Source organism: Podarcis cretensis (assembly GCF_951804945.1).
Source record: "Podarcis cretensis genome assembly, chromosome: 1".
Classification (NCBI taxonomy): Eukaryota; Metazoa; Chordata; class Lepidosauria; order Squamata; family Lacertidae; genus Podarcis; species Podarcis cretensis.
The window spans coordinates 108,729,811-108,741,606 of NC_137170.1; the positions used below are offsets into that span (position 1 = coordinate 108,729,811).

The 11,796-nt window shown below is 40.9% G+C and overlaps 1 protein-coding gene across 3 annotated transcripts in view; it reads left to right on the forward strand.

The window, feature by feature from the left end:
• The window catches only part of PKP4 (plakophilin 4), a 99,937-nt gene that overhangs the window by 17,863 nt on the left and 70,278 nt on the right, over positions 1 to 11,796 (forward strand). For all 3 annotated transcript variants that reach the window (XM_079977134.1, XM_079977132.1, XM_079977133.1), the window contains exon 2: positions 6,074 to 6,204. In XM_079977134.1, coding sequence (XP_079833260.1) covers positions 6,079 to 6,204 — 126 coding nt within the window. In that variant the 5' untranslated portion in view covers positions 6,074 to 6,078. The remainder of the gene's footprint in view (positions 1 to 6,073; positions 6,205 to 11,796) is intronic.

Sequence of the window (11,796 nt, forward strand, 5' to 3'; positions counted from 1 at the left end):
TTCAACCTTTTTTTAGGATTGAAGTTTTTGAGCTTTTTTTAGGATTTTTATCCCAGGAAATAAACGGCCACAGGAGCCGGGTTTAAACCCTGAAACGGACTTTGGACATTCCTGATTACTGCAGAAAGATACAAAGCTTGCCAAGGAAAGAGAAGTAGTACTTGAGTCGCAAGTTGCCATGTGTCTTTTTCCTAGCATGTTCATGTGGTTCCTGCTACAGATGTGTGTACCTTAGGAGGAGCAGAGATGTTCTTTCTCAGCTTTCGTTAATGTAGTTAGTCAGTATGCTAATAATTGCTTAAGGTATGCTCTTTTAAAAGTGTGTTTTAATCCCTTCTTGCGTACGTGTTCTCCTACCCTGTCATGTGCTTTCTTGACACTCGTTTACTCTTCAGGCCAAAATCCATAAGCCATCAGGTTGTATTATACAGTGGAACAGCGACATTTACTTAGAGCCACAGATGAATGGATGTTTGTCACTGCATAATTTTATCTGTTACTTAGCTTCTATTTAGAGCATGCAGTAGTAAGCAGTAAATCGCATCCACCTGAGCATGAGTCAAAAATATTCTATGTGCATCCCAGCTGCAAAAGGCTGTTCCTTCAGTTTAGTATTTGGGCAGAGCTTGTTATCTAAAATCACTTCCTTTCCAAAAAAAATTGTTTGTCATTTTTAATATGAATCGCGAACATCCTGATCCAGAGCTTTTGCACTTTATGGTTTGTAGTGATGCACTATTTTTGTTTTTTAAAACAACATTGCAATAGATACATTTATTTTTTTCATAATTTACTGGCGCTATAAATCACTTCAGCAATGAATTAGAGAAAGTACAATAATCAGAACAAGCAGGCTATAATTATCACATGTCAACTCAACTACCAATGTTATATGGAACAAATGAAGGTGAAATTTTCTTACTAAAACAAGCCTCAGTAAGCCTTAGGGCATGCAGGGCCTTACATCACCCCTTGCCAGAAAGTGCTCTTTTTTTTCTTCTCTAACTATTCATGCATTGCAGAATGTGAATGTGATAAGCTGAAAGTCACCTTTTCGATTAGTCTATTGGGGCACTTGTAAAAAATTAGTAATACTACAGGGACGGAAAGACATTTCATGTAGGCTGTACATTTTGGCCTACATCTTAACTAGAAGACATGCTCCCAAGAGCTTGCCAATAGAGAGAAACTTACTTAATAGTAATAGTAATTCAGCCACTTTGTTATATTTTGTACAAGGGAGTATAATTACCCTAATGCACTTCATGTATGTTGCTATTTAAAATAAAAATGGTTCTGTTTAAAACAGTGATCTTCTGTGAACAGTTTTAAGCTCTGATAGAATATTATTATTATTTATTGAATTTATAACAGAATGACAGAAATCTAGAGTTGGAAGGGACCACAGGGGCCATCTAGTCCAACCCCCAGAGATGCAGGAGCCTTTTACCCAGGGGTCAGCAAACTTTTTCAATGGGGGGCCGGTCCACTGTCCCTCAGACCTTGTGAGCGGCCAGACTATTTTTTGAAGAGAAAAAAAATGAACAAATTCCTATGCCCCACAAATAACCCAGAGATGCATTTTAAATAAAAGGACACATTCTACTCATGTAAAAACACGCTGATTCCCGGACCGTCTTTGGGCCGGATTTAGAAGGTGATTGGGCCGTGTCCAGCCCACAAGCCTTAGGTTGCCTACCCATGCTTTTGCCCTTCGTGGGACATGAACCCACAACCCCGAGGTTAACAGTCTCATGCTTTGCTGACTGATGCTTTAAACAAAACACAGCTCTCACTACATCTAGCACATTTTCCAGCTGCTAGTTTTACGCTGCAGTCTTATGCACACTTATTAGGGAGTAAGCCTCATTGAACTGCTTCCCAGAAAGCCTCCACGCAACCACTTGGCTCACTGGCCATGCTTAAAGTGCAAGTGAGAACACTTTAAAATTGCAGAAGCAGTAAGACAAATTAAGATTTTGAGATAAATACCTTAGAGAGGGGGGGGAATTCGAAAAAGCAATCACATTTTATGACATCAATGAAAGCTCTTTTAACGTCTGCCATCTGATCTGCATGGCAGAAGTAGATCCCTTCCAAATTCAGAGGAAGGTTTGCATGTGGAGTAGGTTCTGAAAATGTGAGTCCAAAGCAATGCTTTCTAAAGAATCTGTAACGACTGGGATGATATCATGGTCATCTTGTTGTGTCTCAGCTTGTTGTAGCTGTCTGGTGAAAGATTGTTACCAAGATGCTTGTGACGAAGAAGGTTGTTCATGTCTTGCCTGAAACTCTTGATCGACATCAAATCAAGTTAGTACTTGCTGTGGTTGGGACAACAATAACACCACCACCTTGTTTGGAAAGAAGGTCACAGCAAAGGTTCTTCTTTCCAGGTTTATTTTTTCAGGGACATAGCTAGCTTCCTCTCATTAGTACTGTGCCTGTGGAAGTACTAGACTAGAGGAGACTACTAGAAGCAGTAGCTTTCCCAGATACTGCTATGCAGGCCAAAGAGCTGTTGAGATGCTGCTCCTTATTGTTAAATCTGGTTGTTGTTATTGTTTAGTTGTTTAGTCGTGTCCGACTCTTCGTGACCCCATGGACCAGAGCACACCAGGCACTTCTGTCTTCCACTGCCTCCCGCAGTTTGGTCAAATCTGGTTAGTGCTCTCAAATAATTAATCTATAGACAAAGGAAGTGGTCTTCTGACTTGGGTTTGGGAGCTTTGCACCACCAGGTGGGTATTGTATAGGTCCACCTGCTTGAAGAGGCAGCAAATGGCATCCTTTCCCCAGATTTGGGCTTCTAGAGGGCAGTCCCATTTTCTGCCTTGCTTGAACATAATTTTCAACGGCTCCTCTGGCTCAGCAAAATCAAAGTAGGGATAAAACAGCACACTACATTCAAAGTAGTAGAGTAGAGGGCACTTAGCAATTTTTTTTTTTTAATGGCTAACCACTTAAATAAAATATAGCACTATCTTCTCTCACTGGTTACATTTAGACATAAAATAATGCATTAAAACCACTCTGGGATTAGCACATCTGTTGGATCTCCGGATTTTCAGAATGGCTGGGAGGTGTCAGCTCAAGGATGCATAAAGTTATTCCGGTTATGGAAGGGAACACTTTTTCATGGATATGCATGTTTTTGGCTAGTCCTGTGCTTTTAATTTTGGTATTCAAAGTGTGGAAAATCTTTGTTGTGTCCCAAACAGGGAATGATGATTTCAAAAGAATTGAATCAGTTTTCTGCAAAGGGTCTGAACAGCAAAGCGCCAAAGCTTCTGACAGGCTTAGCATCAAAAGATTCACACACGTAGTCCTTAAAATGGCAAGTAAAAATTATTGTTGAGAAGTGCAGAATTACCGTTTTTTTCGCTCTATAGGACACACTTTTTCCCCGCCAAAAATGAAAGGGGAAAGTGTGTGCGTCCTATGGAGCGAATGCAGGCTTTGGCTGAAGCCTGGAGAGCGAGAAGGGTCGGTGCGCACCAACCCATCTCGCGTTCCAGGCTTCAGGAAGCTATCTGCAAGCCCGAGGAGCCCGCAGGAACTCCCGCTGGGCTCCGCAGGTTTGCAGACAGCTGCCTGCAGCCCAAAGCCCGGGGAGCGCGGCGCTGTGCACCCCGGGCTTCGGGCAGCTCTCCGCAGGCCCTTACTGCATTTGGTTCTTAAAGTTAGCTGCTGCTATTCAAGGCATTCTTAGAATACTTTGGTTCCTGAAAATATTCGTTCAGTGCTTTATACTCGTCAAAAGGCAAACAAAATTTATGGATCATTAAGAACTACATTTAAACTAATAGGTTTATATAGCAGAAATGATTCAAACATACATTGTGTGCCTTATGCTGGTCGTGTCACTACTTTGCGCAAGCTGCGTGACCTTACTGGGGAAAGTATGAAGAAAGGTAGCAAAGGTTAATTGACTTGTTGAATGCCTTCCATAAAAAGGTATACTAAACAGATGAAGATTGGGAGCTTGGAAAATACATAGCTTGGGGCATATGATAAAAGATGGTATTTAGAAGTAATCCAGATGTTCTTACAGGCTTACAAGTCACCACTCGCCAGGTAGTCTGTGGAAATAAACTCTTATGGGCACTGAAGGGGGTTTTGGGGGTGTTTTATTTTTTGTAAATAGTGTGTTGTGATTTCTTTTTGTACTATAGACATGTAAAAGAGGTGCATATGGTTTAGATGTATGGATTACAGTGGTACCTCAGGTTACATACGCTTCAGGTTACAGACTCTGCTAACCCAGAAATAGTGCTTCAGGTTAAGAACTTTGCTTCAGGATGAGAACAGAAATCGTGCTCCGGTTTCACAGCAGCAGCAGGAGGCCCCATTAGCTAAAGTGGTGCTTCAGGTTAAGAACAGTTTCAGGTTAAGTTCGGACCTCTGGAACAAATTAAGTACTTAGCCCGAGGTACCACTGTTGTTGCATTTGTGAACAGTGTTTGAAATTCGTCGGTCACCGGTCACATTTTGCGACTTGGCAGCCGGCCTTTTGCGACTGGATGGAGATGTCCTTGGCACCCAGTGTCTCCACCTGCCTTGCTGCAGTCGTGCTACCCTGCAGACTGCTTGATTCACCCAGTAGCAAAAAGAATGTGTGTGTGTATTGATGCTGGTCTGGTAGCGGGGCAGCAGCAAAAAAACTAAAAAGTGCCTTGACATTTTGTTTTGGCGCCCACAACCTAGGTCCCAGGAGCCACATGGCTCCTAGCATTCCTATTGCAGTTTCTAACACTATCTTTACAAGACTAATGTGTTGCAAAACATATCTGCTAGTAATCACATGGTGATCAAATGTGCAAAATGTGAAAAGTGGTTCTTATTTGGAAAGAAGGCATACGTTCCCCCTTTCTGCTTCCTTTCTTCGCCAAACCTTTATCAGGCATTACAAATATAGACCATCATAAAACATATATAAAAATTTAAATATATACAAATAAACAACCTTTTAAGAATATGTAATAACGAGGATTTTCATTGGAATTTCTTCCTGCGAAATAGCGCCATTCTTAAGAAGATACTGTTGATAACAGCTTAGCCACCCTTGCAGATACTTCCGGGTTAATGTCAGACACAATGGCACAATGAAAATATCAGATTCTATTTCTATCTGAGTTTCATTTTATATATAAAAAAAAACTTGTAAAAAAAAACTTTTTCGAAAAGTAAAGCAAGAAGGAATCTTCTTACAGCCATCCCTCAGCTCCTGTCTATTTCCCTTTTTTGTGTGGTTCCCCTGCTCTATGATTTTTACACATGATAATCCCCAAACACATTACCAGCTGGCAGTCAACAAGTACAAAGACTGCCTGGGTATGTCCATACAAAACAGATACTCCTGGTGTAATTAAAAAATGTCACAAGTAGTTGATATAGATTCAGCGGGTTAGCGGAACGGATTTGTAGTCTCAGGTAAGTACTATCAGCCACTCTAAAAGTAGAGGGCAGAGAAAGATCTGACATAGCTAAGATACAGATTTTAATGGGGAAATCATTTTACCAATTATCACCATGTTATTGATTATTTGGCCAATTGAGTTACAGTCAAAAAAAGCTGCATTTTCTAAAATGTTTTGTTATGTATGTAACTTTCCTGTTTGTCTTTAAAGAAGAGGCATGCTTAAGGGTAGAACATTATTTTCAAGACCACATCTTCCCTGTAAGCGGCTCTCCCTAGTTCTTTGATACTACTTTAGGGGAGAAGTATCTCCCAGAAATTTTAGGTACAGTGGTACCTCGGGTTACATATGCTTCAGGTTACATATGCTGCAGGTTACAGACTACACTAACCCAGAAATATTACCTCGGGTTAAGAACTTTGCTTCAGGATGAGAACAGAAATCATGCAGCGGCAGCGCGGCAGCAGCAGGAGGCCCCCATTAGCTAAAGTGGTGCTTCAGGTTAAGAACAGTTTCAGGTTAAGAACGGAGCTCCAGAACGAATTAAGTTCTTAACCCGAGGTACCATTGTATATGTCATTCTTTAGTGTAGAAGCGGCAATGAGTGAATTGAACAGATAACCATCAAATGTCAAACTGATTTTTCCCCCCAGACAATATGCCAGCTCCTGAGCAGATCTCTTTGGAAGAAGGACTGCAACAGACCACCCAGGAACCTTCTACAAGTCCGGGCATGGAGACAGAGGCTACTGCCACCACTATTCTAGCTTCTGTAAAAGAACAGGTATTGGTTTTTTTTTGTTTTTTTTTTAAGAAATCTGTATATATATCTGAAGCTTCGTATATGGGTAGATTTGAGTTTCCCAAGCCCAGATATTAAATATTAAGCACACTGGGTTGTCTTGCTGCCACTTCGAGATATAATGGTTGCTTTTTTTCCTCAGGCTGAGCAAGATTTCGCTTTGTCCCATTGCAGGGTGGGTTTGATTTAAATCACTAGTCAGCAAGACTTGATTTAAATCATATATTTTTTACAGAAAGACTCATTCTTGCTGGTATAATCTTTTTACAACCAGAGGAAAGTTTCATTTTTGGCATAATAAATTTTCAGAGTAGTTTTTACAGTTATATAAAAAATTATTGATTTATACTATCAGAAATAGATAATTATGAAATTATGGTGAGGTTTAATTAGTTAACTGTTTATATTTGGACAACTTTTCTGCTGTACTTTATTGGAAGGAGGAAAATAATCATTTCCTTAATAACCATTTTAAACAATGTATTTAACTAAAACAATAACATTATAGCATATGTATCCATGTTTGTTAACTGATGTGGTTAAACAGTTTAAAAAGAAACACACCAAAAACTTAGACTGAATTTTAGCACACATGAAAAACTTAAAACAAATCCTTATTTCCTGATGAATAGCCTTTGGACTATAATGTAAATTAAATAGAAAACTATATTTAGAAAGATTTTTCCTCCGAAAGCATTTTATTTTAAAAATCTGATTTAAATTTTTAAAAAATCTGATTTTAATTTTAAAAATCCATCTTTTTTATTTTTTTAAATCATTGATTTTTATCCACCCTGTCCCATTATAATCAATTCCACTGGAAAATATTTTGTACTGTAGTAGTAGCAGCAGACTGTGCTGGGCATTGACACAGGAGATTCAGGTTGAGACTCCCAATAAAGCTTTTAAGTTTGCTTGATGACCTTGGATGAGACTCTCAGGCCAACTGAAGTGTTGTCATGAAAGATAATTGGAATGTACTTTGCATAATGCAAATTCCTATACAAATGATTTCATAAGATGCTTGAGTGGTACTTGGCAATGCATAGTCAAAAAAAGAAAAAGGGGGGGGGCAAGGATAGTGGAGTCCAGGGACAATAAAATCTAGTATTGCTGTTATAATATGAACTAACTCAAGGTTCCGCTCCATTCTTCTGAATGAAACGTCTCTTTCTGAGAATGAACGACTCCACATTGAACCAGCTCAAACATAGTCAGTGTAGTATAGTGGTATATGTCCTAGCCGCTAGGACATAGGTTGGGCTGAAAGGCCTATCTGACAGGGCTGCTGTGAAGATATGGTGAAGCAGGAGACCCATGATATGCTACCTTGGAGGGAAAGCAGGATATGAACGTGGTATAGAAATGAAATAATAGACCAGGCATAGGCAAACCCGGCCCTCCAGATGTTTTGGGACTACAACTCCCATCATCCCTAGCTAACAGGACCAGTGGTCAGGGATGATGGGAGTTGTAGTCCCAAAACATCTGGAGGGCCAGGTTTGCCTATGCCTGTAGTAGATATCCCTAAGGACCAGGTCAGGATATGAACCTGCAGACTTATTTACATATAAGAGAAAGCAATCAAAGTCTCTTTTCTACACTGAAAGTAAACTTTTCTACCTTTTAGGTACATCTGCAAAGCTTTGTTCAGTAAAATTTGGTTATGGGAGCCTCATTTCCTTAAAGGATATTAAAGCTTTTTGAGCCAGAAGTCATCGTTCTAGTGATGTGATTTGCTATCGGAACAAGAGTATTGTTGCCATCTAGTTTCTCAGTCTTTGGCACAGAACAGGCGTGAAGCACCTTCGGCCCAGGGGCTGAATGTGGCCCTCCAGGCCTTTGTATCAGGTCCTCAGGACTCTGTCTGGGCTCTGCCCCTCCCCAAGCCACACCCCTTTCCAGTCCTGCTCCACACTCCCCCTGAGAATACTTTTGTGTGCCTGGACTGTTTCCTTGAACTGTGATCATGCCTCTTGCTTGCATGGCTGGAGTGATGAATGGGGTGCTTCTCTGTGTAGTAAAAGCTGATTTCTGCATGACTGGACTGTAGTCTACTGAGCAGTTGTATTACATTCCTCTGGCCCTGCCTGCAATGCCCTATGCTGCCCCCCAAAGGTTGCTGAGCCGGGAATGTGGCCATTTGGCTGAAGAAGGTTCCCCACCCTATGACAGAGCTCTCTGTGTGTGTGTGTTTTCATGTGCTCCTCCTCCCAAAATTAAATATTGTTCAGCATTGCTGCAGTTAATATACCAGAAATTATCTAGTTATATCAAAGCTGCAGTGAGCTTCAACGATGTCATGTAGAACTTGGCTACATGATCCTTATAGACTTCTGCCTACAGCTCAGAGTCACACCACTCACAAAAGAAGTGAGTTTGCGTTAGACTAGAGTTTGAGTGCAAAGCGTGTTGAAATTCCCACGAGGTGCTAGAAACCACAAGGAGAGATTTAGAAATACTTTATAAAATCAAAAAGAAAGGTACAGAATGTTTAGAATAGTTTGACAGGATTGATTTGGAGAAGTCAGAAGGATTCCGTGCCTACTTTGTGTCCTGCCTTTACAACAGAGGAAAGCTGGCAGGGCTTTTGGAAATATTGATGGGGATGGTAAAGCATGTCAGGATGACGCTAGAGCACAATGTGAGGTGGTGTCAGCAGGACTTGACAATCATGCAAGGATCCTGAAGTTTAGAATATCTTCCTCTTGCACATGAAAACTTGAATGAAAAAGCCTTATTTCCTTATCATTTTGAAACAAATCTGCTAGTTAGGCTTCCCTGTCTAAGAAGGTAGTGACACACATAATAGAACCTCCTAGGTGCTTACAGATTAGTTGACAATTGATTTTCAGTCATCAGTAGTTATGTATTAGGGGTAATCATGAGAGAGCAACACGGTTTTCTTTCATGCTAATGCATTCTGGAAAGCAGGAATGCAGTTAGTGTATTTATTATCTGCAAGGCTTTTGACCTACTTGAATATGACGTGGCCATAAGAACGTTTGAGGAATGTGCAGTAGAAAAAACTTCCATATGATGGACATGCAGTTGATTGTAAAAAGGCATTATGGAAGATTGTGATATTTATTAGTTACTTATACCAAACTCTTCCTCTAAAGAGCTTTGAAGTGGCTTAAATATATGACTCTCAAGATTCCTAATCTGCAGTAAAACTTTACAACATCTGGTGGTTGTAAGGGTGAAAAGTTCAGTAATCATCTTAGTATCTCGAATGGTCTACATGCTACACCAACTATTCTTATTTGTGTTATAATGGCATGGCTGAACATGCCTCTTATGACACTGCTTAATGCAGGAATGGTGATCAGCACTACCTTTTCTTACCTGTGTCCCACAATAATGTATTAGAATCACTTCATGTCTTCCCCTTCCCTTGGTACAATTTCTTTGTATGTCTAGTTATGGCAAGTCCGGTTTTCCCAGGTTTCACTAAATCCTTGCTCTGCAATATTTATTATTTGTATAGAACATAGATGGGCAACTATTTTGCCCTGAAGAACCGAATGGATTGGTGGGTGAATGGTCAGGGCCACATGCTAGAAGCATGACTGGAGGCAGTAGAGCATAGCTTCAGCCTCTTCTCCTCAACTGCTGGATCAGATGAAAGATCTGGGAGCAGGGTGGTTGCCTTCCATGCGCATCAGGATGTAAGTTGCGTTGCGTTGCCTTGGTGAGAAAAGCAACCAATGAATTAAATAAATAATGATGATATCAATAATAATAATAATAATCAGGCCTAGGACAACAGCAGGTCCCCCTCACCATCCTGACCTGATGGTTCCTAGGTGCCGGCAGTGATGGTTCTCCCAAAGTGCCTCTGACCTTGGCCTCCTCCCGCTGTCTGGCATCACAGCAGCTCCCCACCATGACTCACTGTTCAGGTAATGCTCTCTTCACTTCCCTCCATCATCATTGCCTCTACCAGTCTTCAATGTGCAGCCTCCCCCTCTTGTGCAATTCTGGCATCTTGTGAGCATGCACCCTAGAAAGTTGTGACAGCCCCAGCTGCATGCTACCTCTCTACTTACAGAGCCCTTAGTTGCTGGGCAGAGAATCACCACCTGGTTCTTGGCATCATTGGTTCCAATGACTTTTGATTGGCTTCAGGTGGTAGTGAGTTATGTTCTTTCAATCCTGAGGACCGCCAGTAGCCGCTGGTGCCCTCCTCATCCTGCCAGTCCTGGCGCCCCCTGCCACACCACAACATTCAGTCCCTTATGAAATGGGAGCATACTTTTATACCACCCAGCAAGCATGTAGCAGTGCTTTCCCCTCTCATGCCCCCTAAGGCCAGCCCTACATTAGAAGACACGAGGTCTTCACCTCCCTGTACTGGGGAAGTGTAACAGATGGAAATTTAGCAGTGGGTTGACACAGGTGTGGTTGGTAAAGAAAGCAGTCTTTCAATGATGGGAAAAAATCATCAACTAGGAATATCTGGGACCTGCTGACCTGCGTTGTATTAATTGCCTCTTGGAACAGATTTCACAGTAAAAGCAAGCACCACCACTGCCTGTTGCTGATATCAGAGCACCATCAGTTCCACTCATTAGTAAGGAACCTGAAGGTGCAGACTAGATTGGTATTTTATTCCTAAATGTCACATCCTTGCTGGATATTTTTCCTTGGCAATCAAACTATTGATTTTTGACACTCAAATGTACCCCACTTTGGCTATGATCCTAGCTTCATTTATCTGGGAGCAAGTCCCATTGAATCCAATAGGATTGCCTTCAGAGTAGACATAGTTAGGATCGTGCTGTTGGTCATGTTCAGCCTGATCCTATTAATGTTAACTTGGAAGTAAATCACTCCATTCACTCAGTAGGGCTCTTCCCACGTAGGTGTGCATAATCCACATGTCTATTCAGAAACAAGCCCCATTGAATTCAATATGACTTATTCCCAGGATTGGATTGCAGCCTAAGATGTAAAACAATTGCTTCTTATTAACCTGTTGAGAGGAGCTATTGGGTTCACCAGGAGCAGTGTAATTGCTTTGAAAAGAGTTTAGGTAATTGAAAGTACTTGTAGATACTGGCTATTATCGAATGCTTCACTTTCTTAAAGATTAGTGTTAAAACCTGTCCTTGGTATAAAGACTATCATCTTGAATAAATGTATTTTAACTGAGTCACTGGGAAGTGGCACTGTTCTCCATTTATAATGCAAGTTTCAAAATAGTAGTCACTAGTCCCAGATTGTGCACTTGAGGCACATGAGTAAGTAAAAAAGATAAATGGGGATCCTTGTCTCTTCCTTGGAAGGGAAAGAATCAAGGGCATTAAGAAATTGCATGCAGTTTTTGAATATTCAGTCTTCTATTGATATTGCTATGCCAGTGTTGGTAATTAAACACTCTTCCTGTATGGCAGAGAGCCCAGAGCTGAATGTTTTCCAATATAATTATGTACTTTTTATTCAGCTCAAACTGAGGCTTCAGTGTTGTTTGTGCTTGCCTCTTGAACTTCCCTTTATTGCAGTTAATAATTCTTATTTACAGTGGACTTCTATTTGCAAAATAATTAAGGCTGCCACACCTTAACTATT